This window comes from Seriola lalandi, unplaced genomic scaffold (genome assembly GCF_002814215.2).
Source record: "Seriola lalandi dorsalis isolate HSWRI2012SDOR001 ecotype SW California unplaced genomic scaffold, Sedor1 jcf7180002054313, whole genome shotgun sequence".
NCBI lineage: Eukaryota > Metazoa > Chordata > Actinopteri > Carangiformes > Carangidae > Seriola > Seriola lalandi.
In genome coordinates, this window is record NW_019524866.1 from 1,101,183 (window position 1) to 1,125,762 (window position 24,580).

General features: G+C 39.6%; 1 protein-coding gene across 2 annotated transcripts in view; it reads left to right on the forward strand.

Annotated features, from left to right (window-relative positions):
* Positions 1-20,796, forward strand: part of gria4a (glutamate receptor, ionotropic, AMPA 4a) — a 100,726-nt gene extending 79,930 nt beyond the window's left edge. Inside the window, exons 14-18 of one of the 2 annotated variants that reach the window (XM_023406629.2) lie at positions 25-223; positions 4,431-4,678; positions 8,508-8,622; positions 12,733-12,870; positions 17,248-20,796. In XM_023406629.2, the coding sequence (XP_023262397.1) occupies positions 25-223; positions 4,431-4,678; positions 8,508-8,622; positions 12,733-12,870; positions 17,248-17,412 (865 nt within the window). In that variant the 3' untranslated portion in view covers positions 17,413-20,796. Of the gene's footprint in view, positions 1-24; positions 224-4,430; positions 4,679-8,507; positions 8,623-10,760; positions 10,876-12,732; positions 12,871-17,247 lie in introns of both variants that reach the window. The other variant, XM_023406630.2, reaches the window with a different exon arrangement.
* The last annotated feature ends 3,784 nt before the right edge of the window (positions 20,797-24,580 follow it).

Genomic DNA, 24,580 nt, shown 5'->3' on the forward strand with positions numbered 1-24,580 from the left:
CCCCTCCATCTGTCTTCTCTACAGGTCTCTGTCTGGACGTATTGTTGGAGGTGTGTGGTGGTTCTTCACCCTCATCATCATCTCCTCTTACACAGCCAACCTGGCTGCCTTCCTCACTGTGGAGAGGATGGTCTCACCCATAGAGAGTGCAGAGGACTTGGCCAAACAGACAGAGATTGCCTACGGGACATTGGACTCAGGCTCTACTAAGGAGTTCTTCAGGGTATGAACTCAACGCATTCCGTTCATTTACTTTATTTCTTTAGAGGTTTCAGGCTTTTGGGTGACCTGTGGAGTTATTGTCACAATGTATTTATGAGTGATGCCCCATTTTGTGTGTGTCTGACACACATAGATCCAACACTATTAACATATTACGAAATGTAGCATTGCCATAGCAAATGCTAGGAAAAAAAAATACACACAGTGCATTTTGGTGAAAAACACTCAATGTGTGTGTTTGCAAGAAAACTGCACTGTTTAGTATTTCATGTCTCTTTTGGTTCTGTCAAAGGGGTTGTGGTAAAGATGTGATGGTGCATACCGATATATTCCTGATGGTCACCAGAGAATGCGTTTTGGTTGGTTATATCCTTTACATACCTACCCTCACCCTTTTCATTACAGCATTAACAGGGTCACAGGGAAATATGAAAGGGAATATCAGGGTGCAAAGGGCAAAAGATCCTGTGGCAGTTGGATAATGTCGGTAAATAAGAAAGAAAATCTTTAAATCACTTCCGAAGTAAATAGGCAGCCAGCAAGAGGAAGCAAATATGTAGGAGGTGTCACCTTCACTGAAGCCATACAAAAGCTAAGCAGCAGAATTCTGCCGTGACTGTAGGTGGAACAAGGACGAGTGACTAATAACAGTGTAAAGCGATTTACAATAGTCCAGGTGGGAGGAGAGGAATGAATGGCTGACTTTCTCCTCATCTTTAACTGAGAGAGGCTTTAACTTTGGAAATGACGCTGTGATGAAACGTCTGGCTTTCACTTTGCAGTAAAGTTGTTTATAAAAGTTGATGGCCTCATCAAAGTTCGCACCAAAGTTTTGGAGGAGTATGCTGAATAAGAAGAGGGACTAGCATGGGGTTGTGATTAAAATTCAAACCATCATGATTAAAGTGGAAGAATGGTTGTTTACCATACTCCTGTTACATTTAATCAACTCTCCTACCCTGTCAAATAAGCCAATGATGAACATGTAGTATAGAGCAGTGAAGCAGGGGTGGGCTTGCTAGGCAGAAGAGGTGGTCAGAGCCGCAACAGAATATACCGCAGGTAGCTATTAACAATTAAATAGCAAGCAGGAAATGATAGCAGAGTGAAGTGAAGTGACCCAGAGCAGACCTGGAGTGGCTTTCCCCCATTGACCTATTCACCCATGTGGATGGCAATTACATAAGTTCTCATAAACAAATGCAAACACACACATACACGCATACACGCAACGCTGATGAAGACAGAATTTTCTGCCGACATATGAAAAAAACACCTGCGTCACCACGTGTTCACGAACAGATATGCTCCGTCATATTGTCTGTCACATATTCAGTATTGATTGTGTGCTCATGCATTGTGTGTGTACATATATATATATACCAATTTACACTTGGGCTTTGTGAAGATGTGCACATTAGTGTTTATCTTGGGATGCGGGGGAGGCAGGGGGGAGGAGGGAGGTTGTAGCAGACAGTTTGTGCTTCTGTGAGCGACTCTGGCATCATCAACATAACGAGCGGGATGAAATCTGTGGAGGGTGAAAAAGCAATTTACTCTCCCACAGCTGAGGGGGATTCACCACCACCATTAATTATCTGTGTGTGTGTGTGTGTGTCTGTGTGAGCATGTGCGCGTATGCAAGTGGGCATGTATGCATATTCAGCCATGTATGCACCGTATGAGTGTTTACATATGTGCAACGTGAGAGCGTGTAGCTCACATGAGCAGTTTCGCGTGCTGATGTATATTTAAAAGTGTTTTCCATTGTGCACATGCCTGAAGGTGACTTGCAGCATCTATTTCCTCCTTCACAGCCTCACTCATTGTTAAAGAATCTGGAAAGAGTCACACCGTATTGTCACACATCCATCCCTCCAAGGCCAGACGCTGTTTTACATGTGCACGGCCATCATCATCACCCTCTCTCCCTCTCCCCCTCTCACTCTCTCCAACACTCACATGGGCAGATACACATGGTGTACAAAAGCAACACACACACAAGCGTGCACACATTTTGCCGGGGCAAGATAGAGAAACTGTTGATAGAAAAAATTGGAATGGATGGATGGATGGATGGATGGATGGATGGATGGATGGATGGATGGATGGATGAAACTTGGGGAATGAGAATGATATTAGCACTGTAGGTGTAAAGAAGGAGAAGGTTTTTTTTTCTCTGATGGACTTTGGCAGACTAAATAGAGAAAAAGAGAGAGAGAGAGAGTGTAGGATGAGAGACGAGGGGGCTGCTGGTCCTCATGGGTGTGAGTGACATTTTTATGGCATAGGTGTCCGTCACGCACTAACACCACACACTCACACACGCACACACACACACACACGTACACACGATCCCCGGGCGCTGGTTTCGGTGGCTGAGGCCATGGCTTGTCGCTTGCAGAGCAACAGAATAACACTTTATCACCAGGAGAGAAGGGGAAGAAAGAATCAGGACGCTTGTGGAGGACAGTTTGACTCCTCCACTTGTTATTTTCACTCTTGACTACACACAGTCCACACATACATACACAGAAACAATTCACACACTAACATGTAAAACTATACACATACACCACACACACTACACTACACTTTCTACACATACACACACACACTAACACTCACAAACATGTGCAATCTGCACAGTATATACACAATATAATACATCATACCAGACAGATATCCTCTGAAAAGCTCTTCAGTTAGAGCAGGTGACCAAATTCATAACTGCACAATCAGATCAGTATGCCACTGTTCCAGTCATAAGCTCATTTGGAGAAAGATTGATGCCCGACTTGTCAAGGGAGCTGTAGTGTTACATTTTAAATGTGGTTATAAATGTCATTATATGCCGGAGGATCAAAATGGAAGATGGAAGACACAGCTCTCCATCAGCGGTGTAATTTTATTCAAGGACTATAAGAGTCAAAAGCCTCAGCAGTTTGCTCTACATCATAAGAAACTAGAGGGATAAATGAAATGCAGTAAAAACTCAGCACTGTACTGTTGTTTCTATCGAAGAAGCATGGGAAAAATACTTGTGTCTAATCAATAAACAGAGTGTCATTGTGTCAACGTACTGAATACGTTGTTTTCATCTCCTCTGCTCTCATATTTACATCTCATCTACAGTTTGTCTCAGTAAGGATGGCATGTTGATTTGAATAATCAAATCTGTGTTTAGAGAAGCTGCTTTGGGCATCGCCACGAGGTGTGAATGGCCATCCAGAAGTAGACAAACAGCATGGCTGCATTAGCAATAACACACCAGTCTGAAATGATGAAATTGTTTTTCTGCCTTTTTCTTGGGGTCAGCAAATCCTCTGAAAAGCCAAGAATGTGTTAGTTCGTTTCTCAAGACTTTCAAATTCCCCTACCCTGTCAGTGGCTCTCAGCCCCACGCCCATCCCTTCCTTTAGAAGACACATCTTTTACAACAGGTCACATACAGAATATATTGTTTTTTTAAGAGCTAAGTACTGTACTAAAACAGCTGGGCACTGTAGTTTTTAACAAACTTCATTCAATCAGGAGTAAATACTTCATTTGTTAGTCCAGTATGTGGGACTGACTCAAATAAACTACAGTAGCTCTATTCATGTTAATGAATAACCACAACAGTCACAGCTCACTGATGTGTTCTCAATTGTTTTTTGACAAAAATAAATGTCCTAACACAGAAGAAAAAGTTAATTGGTACCACAGGCAATAATTGATTATCATGATAAATGATTAGTTTGATTAATTCATTGTTGTTTTGCTCTTGTCGTTGAATTTGTTAATAGAATTATTATAGAATTTCACTGACCGTATTCTTTAAGTCCTTCTGTAAAGGAAAAAAAAGGAAGTGAAAAAAAAAAGAAATACCTTGAGTGACCTACTACAGTGTCAGTTTTTGTCAAATTACCTGAATTGTGTTCAAAAGGTTCAAAAGTCTTAAAACTCACACTGTTCTTTGCCTTGTCAGACCTTAGCCATCCACACAATTCTTTCTTATCTACAGCTGTCAAAGATTTAGGCTATTTAGGAGGGGCATGCCTATCTCTCTCTCAATCTGCCATCTTTTTTTCCCAATTGAAATTATTTCTCTTCTCCTAACTTGACCACAAAAACTATCATCCATCTAACCTTGTATGTCAGCAAAATGATGTCCATTCACTCCTCATTAACCTCTGCTCTCTCCTCTTCACCCTCCACCATCCCAGAGGTCCAAAATAGCCGTGTACGAGAAGATGTGGTCCTACATGAAATCTGCCGAGCCGACTGTCTTCACCAAAACCACAGCGGAGGGCGTGGCGAGGGTCCGCAAGTCCAAGGGGAAGTACGCCTTCCTCCTGGAGTCCACCATGAATGAATACACGGAGCAGCGCAAGCCTTGTGACACCATGAAAGTCGGGGGGAACCTGGACTCCAAAGGATATGGCATTGCTACACCGAAAGGCTCACAGTTAAGGTGGGTGGAATAGTGTAACAATAGGAAACAGTAACAAAGCTGTTACTGTACTATTGCTGCGATATTCCACCTACCCTGCTGTGCCTTTTATACTACACCTAGATTAACCTGTCACTGCTGTCAGGTGAAAACATCTCACCCACCAGAAATTAAGAATTTAGTCACGTTTGATGATTTGCTAAGGGTCATAAGAACTCATACAGAAAATGGCACCTGTACAATTGAACATTACAATAATTGAATAGTTTTCACCCAGCAGCAGCGATATACATAGACAAGTGTGTTGGGTCTGAGATTACATATTTCATCATACTTTTCTTCCCTTTTTGATTTCTTTCTCTTTCTCTTTCTGGCTCTCTTTTTCTTTCTTGTTTGTTTTTTTTTTCCTGACTCTATACTGCCACCTCTCTGCTAATTTAGGGCCTGTTAGCTCCATCTCTGTGTCCCGTGTCACTGTCACGTGTCCATCCCTTTGTGCTCGTATCCATCCTCTCTTCCCTGTTGCTCCTTCAATCACTCTGTTTCTCCACAGGGCCACCTTACAGGTAACTCTGCCCATTTGTCTGTTGTCTCGTCCTTTTGTTCCTTTCATCCTCAGAAATGGTAGTCATGATGGTGATGATGATGATGATGATGATGATGATGATGATGATGATGATTATTATTGTTGTATTATTATTGGAGAGATTTTTAAACTGAATATGACTGCAAGGAGGGGCAGAACCTCAGACTGCTGCCACTACATCCAGGGCCACAAGGGGAAATTTATAGACGAGCAGGAAACAAAAAGTGAGAGATGGGAAGCAGAGGGGCCTGGCCAATGGGGGGACTAGAAAGTAATCACAATACAGGATCCCACACCAAAAAAACTGAGTCACAAATGAAAAAAGGAAAATGTTATTTAAATTCTTAAACCAGTTAAATTGGTTGGTAATTGAACAATGCCAAATTAAAACCCAAATAAATAATTAGTCGTTTATTTTGTGTGTGTCTTAATAAAGACAATATAAAATGGAGGGAACAATTGAGAAAGTGAGTGAATATAGATGCTAAAGTTGGTCCTTCTGTTTTGATTTTCCCTCAGCAGACAATTGTCTCTCTGGCTTGTTAATGTGAGCCTAAAGCAACAGTCCCACAAGTTTTCACTGAGGTATACTAGCAATGCAAATAATTAATTTTTCATGTGACTGTGACAGCAGTATAGAGACTTTGTTTTCACGATGTGGCAAGTGCCTGCCGAGGGAAAATAATTGACTAAATTCAGTAAAGCCGGACCACTTGCTCTCTCTTCTCTCCCTCCATCTCTTTCTCTGTCAGCATTTCAGATTTGCCTGGTGAAAGGCAAAACACAAACAGCACATCAGCCTCACATCCTGTCCCTATAACTTTCCCCTGTGTGTGGTGCAGACAAGTCCCTCAAAAACCCCAGTCATTGTAGTTTATCCCCTTGTTCTTTACAAAAAAACTAAATAAAATAAATAAAAGGTTTTTCCGTTTATGAGGGAAAAGTGACAGACAGCGGGTGGATAGGTCCCTTTTTAAGCCCCCCTCAAAACACATTCCTGGGACTATCCACGGTTGTCTCTGGCTTCTCTCAATCAGCGGAAACCCGATTTACCTGGTGCACGCATGTGGCTGGGAGTGTGCACGTCAGGTGTGCCTGCCTCTCCTCTCAGTGCTCTAATCAGAACGCTAATTTGACTTAATGATGATGATGAGGAGGAGAATGAATACCCTGATGATTAAAATGAATGTTAGGAATGTGTGCTTTCTCAAGTATAGCTACTTTTGATATGATCGTTGATGTGTGACTGTTATTATCATGACTCGCAGATATGTTTGAACTGTTTTCATCCACACCTCTTCTGTTGATAAGATCAGTCATGGCCTGTAGCTTCGATCACCCCAGAGAACACTGTCTCTCTCTGAATCTCTTGATTATCTTTGCTCAGAGAGCTAAACCTATAGAGGATTTTATGCCTTTCGATTTAGCATTGGCAAAATGTCAATACACATGTAAATAGTGAATTGAAAAGTACAGTATTTGTTGAGTGGGGAGAGTGTTTTACTTTACTTTTTCAAAATGAGATAGGACTTTCAGATAGGCAGGTGTACAGACAAAGGGTCAGACTAACAAACAAGCAGGCAGTGACTGCAGTGACCTTTTTGTAGAGATTAGCCCGGCTGATTAGAGCATCTCTCACAAACAAAAAGAGTGGTCAGGGTGGTAGCAAAAGAAAAGAACGACAGGAAAGTCTTTTATGGGCTGCTTTAAAAAGCAGAGATGTACCAAAAAAAAAAAAACAAAAAGAGAGAAAGAAATAGACAGGAGAATATGAATTTATGAAGGGTATGCGGCAAATAAATTGACAAAGTCATTCAGCTCCTGCAGCCGTGTTTTGTAGATGCTCTTGTTGACATTGTAGTAAGGGAACAGTCCACAAATTTAGGCAGTCGAGAGACACTTGCAGGAACAGTGAAGTGGTGAATACCAGAAGAATCATCAGTACTGCTGATTGCTGTTCCAGTTTTGCTTGCCTGCCGTTGGATTGTCCGTATCAAAAAGGACAGCTCATTATGTTAGAATATTATCAAAATCAACTTTCTGATAATTAAAACCAACCGAATTAAGTAAATCAACTGTTTTTCACCACTTGAGAGTCAGCCTCTAAATATTAGGATATAAGGAAAACATTGCTTACACTTCATGTGATGACAGTAACAAAATCAACTTGGGTAGAAAATTTTTCAAGAAAAGTAATCCATTTTGTCATCTCTACTTCTCCTTTAAAGTTATTGTTGCATGGTGACACAGTTGAAAGCATGGATTCTTTGAAGTCTACTGGGTGATGTACTGAAGTGCCAATGAGAAGCACTCACATCTGACAGCCGAGAGTTTGTTTCTAAATAGCACAGCATTCACAAAGTACAGTATGTTTTTTGACAAATCTAACTGAACTGACAAACCTGACAAAAGATGGTTTCCTTTTATTTAGAAGCTGACTCTCAAGCGATGAAGCTTTCAAGTGTTGACGCTCTCCGCAATGCAACTGATTTCAAACCCTTTTGAAAATCCATGTTGTCAGCTGCATTGCAAGGCAATGATCATAATAGATTTACCTATTTCAGTTGGAATTGATAATATTCTAACATAATGAGTTGCAGCTCCTCTCTTTGTAAACGGGCAAGAAATAAAGAGCTTAGATGAATACATGTGCACTAGCAGCATGAATGCCCAATATTTAGCCCTGTGTCCCTGAATTTTGTTTCGAGGTCAATCCCTTCAGGGGTGTGAGCAGGAGGGCTGCAGGAAACTGGAGCCACACAACCACACACACACTCTCACACGCGTACAGACAGCAGGAGGGGGGCAAGAGCACCATCAGCAGGCTGCAGAGACCTGGTTAACACAATTTATACCAGCAATCTGACACTCACTGTAGAGCGTTCTCTGTTAGGCCAACCCGGTAAAGGAGAGGGACAGAGGAGAGATGCGCAAGAAAAAAATACCACAGAATAACAGGAAGTATTTTTTTTATAAAAACAGAAAATGTGAGATAAACAGAAATAAATTTGGGGGGGGGGGGAGTGTAGAAAGGAAGTCAAAGAGACAGAGTAAGAGAGAGCGTTGTCTGGGGTGCATTCTTCCCCACTGACCTACCTTTGTCCCTTCAACCCATCTAATTTCTCCTCCCTCTGCTCCCTCTCCTCCTCATTTCCCTCCCCTTCTTCCTCCTGGCTGTGGTCCCCACGTCCATCTTGTCTGTTTGTCCCTCCATCCTCTGCTCTGACCAAACTATCTTATCTGTCCCTCCTTTTTTACTTAAAGAAACGCGGTCAACCTGGCCGTGCTAAAGCTCAACGAGCAGGGCCTGTTGGACAAATTGAAAAACAAGTGGTGGTATGACAAAGGAGAATGTGGCAGCGGGGGAGGGGATTCCAAGGTTAGCCCTCTCTGTCTGCCCACCCCACCACTAGGGGATGGGGGCTGCTCACCGGCTAGGCAGCCTGCGACAGTCCCCGTCCTGGGAGAGTAACGCATGCATCTGCCCTGGGAAAGAGTCAAGCAACATATAGGGAGGGCAAAAGTGACACCCTAAAATCTCCTGAGACACCCTGCGGCTTCAAAAATAGGCACAGTGTTGCATCTGTTGTCAGTGGTGTGTGCCTTTTTTATATAAAAGGTTCAGACTCAATGACAAAGGTATAACACTTTGCTTGTTGAGATGCAGAGAAAGTGAATATTATGTCCTGGCAAAACACAACTTCCAAAAATAATGAATGAAGTTGAAATGAACCAGTTGACCCAAAAAAGAACCAAAGTGTTTTTTTTTTTTTAAAAGATCAATGTATTATATAATTTTACGTTGAATCATCACAAAAAAAAAAATATATATTAATTATTAGAATCATACAGGGAAATGTCTCCTTCACGGGTGAGTGCCTGCCAAGATAAATAAAGCTCACCTCATAATAATAACTATTTTCAAATGTCTTTGGCAAAGATCTGGTTAGATCTGAAAGGAGTGTGAAATAATGGGAGGAGGGTTCATTGATGGATATGTCGAAAATGAAAAGAGAGCAGTTACTGCCAAGACAGGAATATTCGCCCCCTAGTGGCAGCTCTGGGGAGAGGAGAGAGAAGAATGACAAAAAGACATGAAACCGAACCTTATCACTCCACTGATGCTCAAGTGCACGGCAGACGAAACAGGTCTTAAAACATTTAATGGGAAAATGAGACCCAAGTGAAACTATACCTGTCTCTCCGATTCTTTTAGTCTCGTGTTGACTTGCGGCAGAGGGGAGGATGAATAATTGATAGAAGCAGAATGCAATTACAGGATAAAGTTTCCTGCTTCTCCTGGTCGTTTGTAGAATTTTAACAATTCTGTTCAGGGTTGTTTTTCTTTCAGTTCAGTTTCCTGCAATGTGTGAAAGACTCAAACATTTAAACAACTCTTGTTACTCTTAGGTCCTGAATATCCTTGTTATCTCCTGTATGTTTTATAAGCAAACCTGTAATTTGATTACTATGCGCTCAAATCCTATCTTTGATGTATTTTATATAATAACAGTAAAGGTTTAGTCACATGTACCCACCTTTTTTGGAATTAAGCAAATCCCTAAATTGAGATGTGAAACCATTTGTCAGTCCATCCAGCTTCTTATAAATTTTTAACAAGTCTACAACAATGCTAACAGCTGTATGAGGCTGATAGCAAGCTAACACGCTCACAATGACGATGCTAACATGCTGATGTTCTGCAGGTAATGTTTATCATTTTCTCCATCAATAATTTGGCATTTTAGCCTGCTAATTAGCACTACACAGGAAGGTGAGGCTGCATGATGGCATGATGGCATTTTAGACTGGACAATTTTAAGTATTGGATAGAACCAAATTGTGACCAGTTGAGGTGCTAGAGGATAAGTAAGGTAATTCTGTCATTCGGACCAGGAAATTTCAAGGCTAATAGTTGTCGAGGCATTTCACTAAAAACCACAGATATAATCTCATGGTGCCACAACAAAGGATCACCAAAGTCACTAGGATGTGTTAGGGCAACCTACAAATCAAAATTACCGTTCATGGAGCTACATCGCCTGGGACCTGGGACCTCGGTGAAACAAGAAAAGATCCTTCCTGTAACAAGTTAGGAGCTTCCTCTGGCCTTTAATGTTTGTAGAGTTTATGAAATCCTCAGCTACAGATTCAGACCTGTCTCAGTGCAGTGCTCTCTCCCAGCAGTAGCACAGTGCTAGCCTGATGCCAATAGTCCTGGCTTGACAGTACTCGCCTCTGGTTCAGTGTAGGATCAGCTGGGGCAGTATGGGTGTGTTACCTGAAGTGACAAAGGTGGGTCCCACTCATATGTCTGTAGCTCGCCTTAGCTCCTCGCTCCCCCCAGCCCCTCCTCAACGAGCATACACACATGTACTCAGTGGGATCCATGCTAGGTCACTTGATCTAAGCAAAAAGTTTTTATGTGACTGAGCTGTGCAATGCAAATGTGAAATACCCTAATAACATAAAATAACATGACCTATGATGTTATTTATGTTATTTTTACACGCGAAGAACCCCGGTAAACCTTGCAGTTTTGAAACTGAGCGAAGCAGGCGTCTTAGACAAACTGAAAAACAAATGGTGGTATGACAAGGGAGAGTGTGGACCCAAGGACTCTGGAAGTAAGGTCAGTCTCACGCTGCTGCGGCCCACAGAACGCTAGCCTGAAACTCTCATCCTGAATACGCTCCAGATTACTGCAACTACTGTTTTAGAAATAGATTTTTAAACACCTTTTCAATTAGCCTGAAACATATCTTGAATGTGCTCCAAAATAGACTACACTGTCCATTTAGTGACTAACTCCAAATTTTTTCCTGTCTATTCTGATGGTGGACCACATTTATCTAAATCTGCATCAGATTAAACTCAGATTCTTGTTCAGTTTCTGTAGCAATCTGTGGCAATCCCATCTTCATTACAGTCAGAATTAGAGCTCTAATGTAAATTGTGATTATCATCAGCCAATTTTCACTCTCATGTTTTTGTTTTGATCTCATACACAGCCCATTTTTGGTAACCTGAAGCACATCCGCCAGATGAGAATATCACTGTCTGTTTAGTTTCAGCAAATAGCAAGTTGTTTGCAATTATTGGCCTTTGCCCTCATGTTTGAAATTTAATCAGGACTAGGCTACCTATTTATTTCCATTTTCCTTAGTAATGCTTTATTATACAGGTCCATGTGTTTTTAAATAATGTCCTAGGTAGCTTTCTGGAACAACTATTATTTGGTACTAATTAAATGCTCAGTTTGTACACTTGCAATTTAATATTAAGGCTATTATAAATTGATTACTTGTATATCCACATTGCACATCAGATAAACTGAACATTCAAAAAAGTGACTTTTGTCAACAGGTGACCATACAATATAACAAGTATGGAGATTAAAGTTTTCAATAATCAATGAATGATGAATTAATAAGTTCTATGGAAATCAACAGCTGCATTGAAGCTCAACGCAAATAGCTCAGTTATAACTATAAATGCCTGTAATTAGAACCAAATGACATTGTTCTCATCCAGGATGTTTCCCATAAAATTATTTGGAAATGACAGACCTGTGAAATAAAGCATTACCATATTTTATATTAGCGTTGCTAATTTATACTGCATATCTTGGCACTTAAAAATATTCATTACAGTTATTTGTCAGAGTAGAAAAGACATTGTTGGACAGGAAGATTTTTAGGATAGTTACAATATAGAAAATGGGAGTTGCTGTAGATGTTTAGAACAGGCTACTGGAGCCTTTAAATGTCATAAAAAACTATTGTGAAATGTCATCACCGCTCAGATTAAAGCCTGCTCTATCATTTATTCAAAGTGATTTACACTCTTTTTGACTTACTTCTTAATTTAGATGTTGAATCAAGCTGTTTTTATATGACTGTGTTGCAGTAGAAAATGTAGTGTGCTGTAGTTGTACTGACTGATGCAGATATGTAGTATATGTATGTAGTAGCTGTTGTGTTGACAGTTGTAATAATTGTAGCTGTAGAAGTAGAATGTAATAATGTGATAATTTGTAATAATACCATAATGTAAAGTAGCATAGATGTAGTACCTCAGTAACAATATAATACCAGAATTTGTCTCTGAATGTTATTTTCTCTGATGGTCTCCATTTCTTTGTGTCTAATCTTTTGTACTGTATTGTCTCTGTCTGCTTTTTCCCGCTTCTTTATCTGTGCTCTCACAACTCCTCCATATTTTGACATCCTCCTCCTTTCTTTTCTTGCTTTCTCCATGTCCTGTATCCATTATTTACTTCCTACTCTATCATTCTTCTCTCCATAATTCTCCATGTTTCAAATTTTCACTCCGCCTCTCTTCCCTATACCTCCTTATCTTCTTTTACATGCACCTACCTAAACTAACCTACCGGCTCACCTCACTTTTCCCAACAACCGTCCTTTAACGCTGCCTACACCTCCGCTCCTCCCTCCCCTCCTCCCCTACTCTGGCTCCCTCTCTCCAGGACAAGTCGTCCCAGGCTCTGAGCCTGTCCAACGTGGCTGGGGTCTTCTACATCCTTGTGGGCGGCCTGGGCCTGGCCATGCTCGTGGCCCTGGTCGAGTTCTGCTACAAGTCCCGGGCCGAAGCCAAGCGCATGAAGGTGGACCTTAGCCCCCCCCACTGCCCCAGCCCCTCCCCCAGCACCCAGAATCTAGCCACTTATAGGGAGGGGTACAACGTGTACGGCTCCGAGGGGGTCAAGATATAGGGGTAGGATTTAGAGGCTCCCATATAGGTGGGGTAATGGTGGTGTTGATCATGGTGGTGGTGCTGTAGATTATTGTATTGTCGATGTAGCGGCTGTCGCAGCAGCCCCACGCAACCGTGTTGTTCTTCATGTGGTGATGAGGATGTGGTCAAGCATTGTGGAACCAATGTAGCTTTTTATGTTCTGTGAAAGCTTATTTTGCCTGTTTTGTTTATTTATTGGCCTAATATTTTCTTAGACTTTTTGGGTTTAAATTTGTTTTGAGTTTTGTTACAATTATTATTTTTCATTATTTAGTACCTCACTAGAATGGGGTTGGATTTATGTAACTACAGATTTGGTTCCATCGTCTTTGGCTGCAGATGATGATGATGGTGATGATGATGATGATGATGATGATGATGATGATGATGATGACAGTGATGGTGATGCTCTTTGCCAATGGATTGACTAGGCACCTGCATTGTAATCTTAGCTAATACTGAACAAAATATTGATGAAGCAGGGATGTACAACTCCAGCCTCAGGGTTTACCGTTGTATTACATCATTTTTATATACTGTATAGGGCTTCAAATAACAATTATTTTTATTATCAATTAATCTGCCAATTGTTTTCGCATTTATTGATTCATCATTTGGTCCATAAAATGGCATAAAATAGTGTAAAATGCCCAAAGTGAAGATTTTGCATTTTTTAACAGTTTGAAATACTCTAAACTGAGAAGGGGAAACTAGGACATGTTTGGCATTTTTGCTTAAAAAAGTTATTTAAACGAGTAAACAATTAGCAAAATAGTAGATAGTAATAGCCAATTGATTTTCTATTGACTCATCAATTAATTGACTTATGATTTAAAGGATCTATTCGTAAGTTGTGCTATTGCTAAATAGCCAGTGTTAGCATTAACAGCTGTTTACTAACCAGTCTAGAAGAAATGTTGCAAGTTCAGCATCAAACTTTATTCCTGTCGCCAGTGGTGGAAAGCAACACCAATCTTAACTCTTGTCTCTATCACATCTTTACTAGTTAGCATGCCAACCAGCCATTATATAACAAGTTTAAAGTGTATTCATAGTAACACCACAAATTCATATGCTGAGATTTTGTTCTAATGTTTCAGTATTTTCTTGGCTAAACTATTACAAGTTAGTAGGGATAGTATACTTATCCTGCTATCAAAAAAGTTTGTTAGTGTTAGTGTGGCATTCCTCATTAAAATCTGTGACTGCTTCTAGCTGCAAATTAATTAACTAACATCTATCGTTATGGATTTACCAAAAATGTTTTCATCCATAGCATGATAGATATATCTGGAAGAAAAACATTGTAAGACAATTTTATGCCTGGATGTGTAGTCTTTTACCAGCATTTTCATAACTAGACATCTCAGTTATTCCTCGCAATGTCAGAAAAACGCATAGGTGAGGTTGGTATGAAAGCAGAAAATACATCGTGTTCGGTGCCTGTTAAGCTGATTCAAACCAATTTAGGGTAAGACTGGGCTTTTGACAGCTTCAGCTAAGTTTCTGTGTTCTGTGAAGTTTTTGCCCAGCAGCAGTTTTTAATTGCTTTTAATTTCTGTCCCTAGATACTGTATTAGTCAAACTGCAGCCAGGATTTTATTGAGTTGTACTAAGTTTTATAAGTTCTAATTCCTTCACTGTGTACAAATGGTTATGCCTAGTGTCTAAAATGCTACTTATTATTAGTCAATACCTTATAGGGAAAATATTTACTAATCTTGACTCACAGCAGTTAATTAAATAGTGGTGGTGCATTTATTTGATTATCTAATAGAGCTGCATTTACTAGGTTTTTTATTTCACATGTAAATTGGTCAGACCAGGACTAGAAGTATACTCTTTAAATGTAAATCTAATTTACCTACATTAACAATAAAGGTTCAAAAACCTTTGTAGCTAGAGTTAGTTTATTCCTGTTGAACTGACATTTCCCAACTCCGGTGGCTAGTAGTTGGCACTGTCTCCTATATATATACTGTACCTTTAATGAGTCATGCATGAAGTGGAGTTGTGCACCCCTGCTGTTGATGATCCAAACAGGCATTTTAACTTATTCCAGCCCTGACAACTTCAAAACAGCCCAGTTACTCAGTGTTAATGCAGAGAAATAAATGATGAATCAAACACTTCATATAGAATGGCTACTTAGTGAAGTTGTTGTAAAAACATGACACATGTTTATTGATGTAAAATTAACTGAAGCAATTAACTGAAGTGAGAGGAAACATTGGGCTTCATTTTGATGATCTGCTGAGCAAACCACTCAGAGGCATTATAAGGTCATATTTAATGACCACCCTAAGATAATTAGCAGGATCAATACAGAGGATGCAAAAGTAAAGACAGCTAAATGTGGTGCACTAAATATTGGCTATCTGTTCAAAGATAACAATACCGACTTTAAATGAGGTACAAAGTTAAGATAAACCAATATGAGAATGGAGCATTTTGGTCTATACTCATAAGCAATAACAGTGATCTTAATAGCATTCCCGCTCTGACTGCAGTGTGCTGTGAAACTCTCTGGACTGATGCCATATTTTTCTTACTTTAATCATCCAAGAGAGTTTCAAGTTGCAATAATACCATCCAAAAATATATTGGTTCCTTGAAAACTGTCTTAAATGTTCCTTTAAAGTAGTCAATTATATTTTTTCTCTTTAGTTTTTAATTGAGCTGTACATCAGAATGACAGCACACATTAAAACAGGAGGGGAGGAAACTTTTGTTGCAGTTCCTGGCAGCTTGTTTTACCAAACACAGTTGGCTGTTTGTAGATGCTGTTATATAAATTAAATTTTTTTACAAGACTATATACTGTATAAAGGCTATCAGTTTATATGCAGAAAATCAAAATGCTATGTTTCAGAAATCAAAAATGAAGCCATTTTCTTTCCTAGCATAATTGACAGATATTATTCTCTACGGATTACCAATGGTTTCTGTTTAAATCCCTTTGATTTTAGTTATAATAGAGACATTTTTACCAAGGCACAGCACATGGTCATCTACAGTATCTGAGAATAAAGTTTTCAGCTGTCACAGATATGAGGTTTTCATCCAACAGCAGAAACACAGAGTTTACTGATAAAAATCACAGAGTAGCCCTTCTGTGTGAAGTGTCACCCGACTCTGAGCAGTATAGTCAGTCACTCCCTCTCTATAAATCTGAAACCTTGAAAGAAAAATCACTCCTTCATTTTTTCCTTTTGTCTTTCCAAAGTCCTCACCTTCCAAATCCTATCCTTTCAAATCCTCACCTGGATCTGTCAGATTACTGAAACCCAGAACCCAGAAATGCATGGTCACCTATGAAATGCAGATGTCTACAACCTAAATCCTCTTGTCCACTTTGTATATGTTTGTTGATTGTTGCCTGCTTTTACATTTACTTTTGCCTTCATTAGAACTGTGCTAGTATTTGAACGGTGTGATAGCCTTAGTGAGATTTGAATGTTTATATGTTTTGGGGTGCATTCACACCACACACACGAGCATGCTGGCAGCCTGATTCACATCCTGCTGTAGCTATTCCACTAATCAACTGTTGGTGGCAGTAACGCGCTAAGAGACATAGTAATGCACCAACAGAGGCATGGAAGAAGACTTCTAGTGAGTAAACATGGATGTAAACAACTTAAAATGTAAAATATTATAAGGAAAAAATCTGTTATTTTATGAGGAAGAAAATGCACTCAACATGTTAAGACTTGGAGAATGTAAACTAAATTTTCGTTTGCAAGAAAACTCCACAAGGCACCTTTAAAATCTTTAATTTCACAATTTGACTGGTTTCCAATACGCAATTTACTTCTGAGTTCATGCTTTTGGGCTGCAGCTAATGATCTTAATGAATAATCAATTTGTTTTTAATGTTAGAAAATTGTAAAAAAAAAAAAAAAAAAAAAAAAATACTAATGAGCATGGTAATATTTTCAACAACAGAAATAGACTGGAATGCAAAAAGAAGAACTTTCATGAAATTGCTTTACTACAAAGTATATGTGATTGCACCCTCAGACTTTTGTAACTGTTATCGTACTCGTGGGTATAGTGTGTGTACAGGCACATGCATGTATAAGCGTTTTTAGTGCATGTGTTCGTATAGAAATGTCAGTGTCTTTACACAAGTGGTTGCATTTGCTGTACAGTCTCTGTGTCTATGAGATGATTTTTTTTCCAAACAAGCTCTCTGCCATCTCCACCCTCTCCTCTGTCCTCCTCTCCATCTTTCCTCGTATAGCTGTCGTTTTCTGAAGCCATGCGAAACAAGGCCCGTCTGTCCATCACAGGAAGTGTGGGGGAGAATGGCCGCGTCTTGACGCCAGACTGCCCCAAAGCCGTGCATGCTGGCCACGCCTCCCTCCGACACCCCGGCCTTGCAGTGGTCTCCTCTGGACTGCCCTGAAAACCAAAAACACCTGCCGTGCCTTAATGACACAATATACAGACTTCGGAAAGGACACACACACACACACACACACACACACACACACACACACACGTGCATACATACAGTTACATATACCATATCACACATAACACACACTCATAAAGTTACAGAAACTCAAATACAATACTCAGACACAGAGACACAGAACACACATTTTTACACACTTGAATACACAAACACACACTTCGCATCATCATCTCACTTTCTTGTTGCCATTGACTTATTTTACAAGAGACAAGTGAAATACAACTGTGGAGTGAACAGCGGAGAAAAAAAAACAAAAACAAAGGACAACTATGACTATCACACTTGCCTGCAGCATTTTTTTTTTATTTTTTTTTTTTATTTTTGGGAAGATACCATCCTGATATCTACAAGCTGACAGGAAAGCCAGCACAGACTTACATGAAATGAAATATGAGCAGTGAACATGACCACAAAACTGATCATGATGATGATTGTGATAAAGATGATGATCACAGCTGCCGGTAAAAAAAAAAAAAGAAAAAAAGAAAAGAAAAGACAACCAAACAACTCTGTTCCTGCTCTGTCTTCATTGGACAATGTTGGCCAAAAAGCCACACCCCTTGACAACGCCTTACTAAGACTACATTGTTTTCATCACCATCATCATCATGGTCATCATCATCTTATCTTGCCTGCAAAGACTGAGTGCCAGGTGTTATCACCCTTAGAAGACCAGAAAACTGTAAGCTTGAACGTTCGGACTGTGCAAACCCACTTCTTTGCCATGGACTGTTCAAACTGAATGAAAATGCTTTCTTACTACGCATATAGAATGATTTCTCGCCCCAAACCAGCGAGATAATCAGCCGATATAGAACAGAAGTAACCTCGAAACACATTTGTGTGGCTGATCTCGGCCACAGAATTCACAGGGGTTTGTAAAAGAAAAAAATAAACAGTAGTAATTAATGAAGTTCGTCATCAACAGCATCATCGTGACAGTAGAAATGCTAAATAGTGAAGATTACTTTTTTGCCAAGTGGCAAAGGCGAGGTTTAAGCTGTATATTCAATGGTGGAAAGAAAAAAATAAAACACATGGGCAGATCTAAAATGGCTACCTAACAAAGTGCTTCTCAGCAGGAGCACTGGGCCCTTACAGAAGTTTGAATGATGGAGGAAATGGGAACAAATATGGTGTTTATAACAAGTAGGAATAAAACCCTTTCAACTGTGGAAAGAAATTCAGCCTCCATGTCCCCTTGAAAAATTGATCCAAATAGCCACACAATGGAAAAAGCGAATCAAAGTAAATTTTTCTTTGCACTATTTCCCACAGTGGAGCTTCCCGACTGGTAAACAATTTGTTTCAAGGTCCGTGATAACACTGAAAATTACTGGTCTATTCTATGTGCACCTCATTTGACTTAAATTATATAGACCTACAGGTAAAATTTTCAATTTCTCAGAAAGTATAGACTCTAATGGGCAGTTTGGTTGTCATTTGAGATCCTCAGTCTTCTCCAGTGGCCGGGGAAAGGTACTATATCAGAAAGCTTGCTTTTTAAAACTGTTGTAAATAACTGCGTAGCAAAACAGAACTCACCTGTCTTTTTTAATCATCTTAGATAACAATTCATTGCAATAATGAATATAAAAGAAAATGCCACTACTTGTAATTAAGATAAAATCTTTTTTTTATAAATCTACATATTATATATAATACAAATAAATATATATCTATAGAGAGCTATAGAGAACATTGATCACTGATTGTCAGAGGCCATGGCATACATTCTGTTATATGGCTGTTTTTTGATAACTTGAGAATATTAATATGCCACAGTCTTTGTGTGTCCTACTCAACACTGAATGTCCATCTGGTACTTGCACGGACACACATGTAGAAATGCACGCACACACATTGCTGCATACACAGGGTCAGCTCTGAGTGATCACTCCAGCACCATGAGAGGTTCGGATAATTTTGTTTTTGCCTGTCTGTCTGTTTCACCATTTGTTATTCACTGCTTTTCATTGTCTACCAGTGTTATTACCCCACAGTCTCTCCGTTGGTGGGCTGCAAAGCCCCCTGAAAAAGCGTGTAGATGCCAGTATTCAAACACTGAAGCCGATACAATGAGAGCAGATTTTGACAGGCCTCAAGAGAAGATGGGCCACTGTGATTACTGTACCGTAGGGAAACAATGCTGTCTGACATTTCAAGAGTGTAGCATTTGTGTTGCATTTCATACCACCTCAGTGCTTTTTGTTGTTTGTCTTCTCACCAAATGTGAGTCAGCAACAGATTGAAAATCCAGAGTTCAGACTGAAGGGGTTTGTACTTTTTGAGGACATGATTGAATCCATCGCGCTAGGCGAGAGCAAGCAAACCTACACAATATTAAAAATCTGTTATATACTATATGGCAGACTTTTTGGGCACATCTGTTTACTGCCAGATGGGGATAAGAGAATATACATAATACTTGCATAGGGACTGTGTCATTATACAGTATGTGGGACTGAAATATTGTGTTTTCTGCCCTGCTCACCTCTGCTTTTCTTCCTTGTACACCTTTTTAAATATTCAGCTGTTTTTCCTGTGCCCTTCCTCACCTCTCAAATCTTCCCTCTCTTGTTTTGTCTTTCCCTCTGCCTCTGCTTTCATGTCCCCTCCTCTCCCACTGACAGACAGAAAACTCTGTACAAAGTGCATCTCAGCAATGGCAAATGACTACATTTTCTGCCCTGATACACAGCAAAATAATGGGCTGAGATGAATCAAGAATCCGAGACACCAGTTGACAATCTGAGTTTCTTCTGGCGCCTTGTTCAGAACTTTGCATAATTTTTGCATTGTGACCTTTTAACATTTCACAAAAAAAAAATAATTCTCTCGAAAAACACCCACTTCTCTGTTAAATTCACACAAATACCTCATCATGCATCTGATGTATTCAAGTCAGACTCAACAGACAGAAGCATAAATGGAAAATAATATCATAAAACAATGAGAATCTCAAATAGAATATTAAAACAACTTTCTTAATGTCTGACACAAACAAGGGGATCAGTGCAGCAGTACTGCAGCAGTACTGCAGCAATCCAGCATGTAGGAAATAGTGGGTTTCTATAATGGATACATTTGTGAAAGACAGTTAACACTGATCTAGCTCTCACCAGACCAGATACACCAGGCAATTAAACTGTACATGACACTGTTGTGTTTATTTCGTTGCCACCTCCAGCACATAAGATTTTGTGCGTAGACAGCAAAAAGCTGGCTGCTGGCTTTAACACTCTGTTTCTTTCTTCCTTTATTCCTTTCTTTCCATTTGGTTTCTTTTTCTAGTAAAACATCAATGCTGAACCTGCCTTCTCTGTGTGGTTATTTATCCATTTTTACAGCCAAATAATAGGAGGTTATTGGGGAGTTTTACACCAGATTGGATTGATGTTTTCTTTGATTTATGATTACAATCCTGTTTGTATATCAGAATATTGTGTGAAATGCACCAGTAATGCAACGCTTTTTTGGCAGCACACATAAGTTAAATACCGTAAGAAGGTGTGTTACTTAGTTACTTAGAAAAGCAGAAAGTGTACAAGGGTTTGGTATCTCAGACTTGTTACTATATGCTAACTTGGATGCCAACTAAAGCAGAGAGCTGTGGGGTTACTGTTAATGGCCTCAATGGTCACAATTGAGTAATATTTTTATATTGAAATTGTCTGATTGCTTAAATTACTGTACATCGGTTAATGAAACACTCAACATTTAACTCCCAAATACAAGATACAGCAACACCCTGCAGATTGAGGTTAAGAATTTAAGAGTAGCTTCTCTTCAAGAACACCTGGAAACCATCACATCATCAGTGGCAGTTTGTTAGTATCACTGTAGACTATAGAACCAGTTACATCACACAGCACAGTTTAATGCCAGAATTTCTTATCTTAAAACTTTTTAAACATAATGAAGACTGAGTGTCTACAGTCATGCTAGCTGGTCTGTGAGGCTGTCCAGATGATGCTAATGGGATTTGGTAATAAACTCTAGTACTGAACAAATAAAAGCTTTGACATGAGACCTGAGACCTAGACACAAAAGTTAGAGTATCAGCAAAGTGATATCCAAAGGTGGACATGAATGTGTGTAGCACAGTCCCATCCAATTGTTGTTGAGACATTTCATTCAGAAACACAAATGTCAACCTCGTGGTGGTGCTAGAGGGAAAGTCAGGGGCTCACTAGGATTCTTCCTCTGGGGACCAATCTTTCTTTCCAATAGATGTTGAGATATTTAGCTGGGACCAAAGTGGTGGACAAGTGACTGACTTTCCGAGAGCTACCTCACTAACATGGCTAAAAATGACATTTGTTGAAATTCAGTAAGCAGTCATGAGCCTAGTTGAACTTTTTTAATTATTTTTGTACCCATCAGGGTCTTGGAAATTACAACACAGGTGCAATGGAGGATTTAACAGGAGATCACATTCAGACCACAGCCAGAATTTGAATCAATTACCCAGTGGCTTTGATATGTCTTGAAGGACAGCTGGCTTTTTGAGCCATACCTGAGTTTTTTTTATCTGCAGTTCTGTGTTTGTGAGCAGTTTCTTCTGTTGTAGACCAGCAGCTACAGGGTTAATAGCTCCCCGCTGCGATTTTGTCATTTGGGCCTCTTTTTTCAATCCATGGAGACCTAACACTCCTAATGCAGAGCCATCAGTGACAAGCATTTCCCATTATTTCCCATCTCACTCACACTCCCAGACACACACACTCACACACACTTACATACCATGCTGGGTTATTACTGACAAGTATTTCCCATTTACCCGAAGATGAAGCAAAATAACAATTTTGAGGCAGTTTTGCCACCCTTTTAACCTTGCACCTTCGCATGCAAATGCACACACACACACATACACCTTCAATCGGCCTCCTCTATCGCCACTGGAGAGTGAAAACAGCCTTTTCACCTTTTTGTTTTTATTGGCTCATTTCATCTCCTCTTTTTCAGTCTCTATCTTCGTCTCTCTCTCTCTCTCTTAGCTCTGCATTATGCCCCATTCTTTTCAGCTCCCCTCCTCATTTGCCCTCTGTTCTTACTCTCTATTCCCCTCCTCATTCTCTTTATCCTCCCTCCTCCTGTCATACTCCATCTTTCCATTTTTGCATCATTCTCTCTTGGGAATCCATCTCAAACCATGATTTCTCATCCACTGCTCGTTTTCCATCATGACCACCTCCGCTGCTCTCTTTTTCTTTGAGGCATCTCAAATAAGAAATTAAATTAAAGCTACAAGCAGCATTGAACAGGCCCTGGCACTGTTGCGCATGTTTGGTGGGCTGGCAAGAGGTCATTTGACACAGTTGTGTTTTTGTGCAAGTATCGGGCACCACACTGATGAGTGTGTGGTGGCGGACATTATGTATTGCATGTTTTGTATCACTTCCTGTGTCCACTATGTGACACTAAAGAACATGCAGCAAATATGCATTATGTTCACCCCTTGCCCCTCCAATGCTAAAAGTAGTTAGGGGGGCGCCATAGAGCCGATATGCCACACCCATGCCCAATTGCAATATCAAACGAACTACTTAGTAGATGTAACATGGCTGCAATGTTTCATGGGTTTTTGCACATCCTAAAGATCACAAATGTCTTTGAATAATGAAAATTGAAACATGAAATTCAAAATGGCTGACTTATCCTAACTTTATATACAGTGTATGATCCTAAAACGGCCCTGTGTGTTTGGGGACGCAATGGAGCCTTAAGCTCCTGAAATATGCATTTTTCCAAAAGAATAATAATAATCTCTACAAAAACAATAGGTTCCTTGCACCTTCAGTGCCAGGGATCTGGCACCCCTTGGTGCTCGAGCCCTAATTCCAAAACCCTCATGCAAGCAGCTCATCCCTAATGCTGTTTTATTGTGCTGCTGGTGGTGCTGTGGTCTGTTTATTTCAAGACTGCTGCTCAAGTGTGGTTCCTGTGTACAGTACATACTTATATACAGTGCATATACAGATCTATAGTCATTCAGATGCACCATGAGATGACAAGAAACAAACATTCAAAGCTGTGTTTCTACAGGGTTGAATTGATAAGAATATCATTTTCTGACTGACTAAAGAATAAATCATTTTCGTAGCCATCTGAAAAGTGTTACTAAATATTTTCATTTTAGATTTAAGAGTGAATCAAATGGAACTGATTACAAGTGATGAAAAGCCAGGATTGGTATCTGGATGATTATCATAGATCTTTTCATGCACTGTGAAAAATATATATTTGCTGCTTTTCCACCAAGTATTCCTTCATCCTGTGATTAAGATATTTGACAGTATATGTCACATATTGTGTACATTCACAGTCAGATTGACCGCTGACCCTCAGGATCAGGTTACATACAAGTGCATGTCACATACTCTTTACTGCAGATCTCAAAAGAAATTATAGAGATAGAAATACTTCAGCAATGCCTTTATAAATGCATACTGAGTTCACTTCTTGAAGCTGGGTGCAAAAAGCAGCATATCCCCAGAGTGCTTTTTAAAACTACTGACAGCCTCTTTAATGCAGTGCCCAATGGCTCCAACAATATCACTTTCTCTCCTAAATGTGATGAGTTTGCTGAATATTTCAAAGACAAGATAACAACATTTAGATCATATTTAATCAGAAAGCCTTAATAGCTCTTGCTCATCCACTCTGTGTCTGAATATAGAGCTGACATGGCCTCTTCTTAGAGTGGCATAACTGAACTCATACCTTCATGCTCTTTGATCCTTTTAAAAACAGTTTTGTATTGTAGCCTATAGCATATTTCACATTGCCACATCCAGACATCAAACTTAAATAATCTTAATTAAATAGTGATTCGTCCACCCCAGTGAGGGTTAATATGGGTTCAAATAGGAGTTAAAGCATTAATACACTGTTGCCCATAAAGTTTGAATAATTTTGTTTTCAGACACAATCCTCTGTTTATTCCTATTTAAATGCATCAGTAATCACTTTGGAAGAGTATGACTACTAAAGTTTTGAGAAGATATACACTTTATCTGTCAAGAATAAATCACATTGTCACAATCATTTCATGGAAAGAGGTAAAAAATATTTTATTTCAACTTTATGAGCA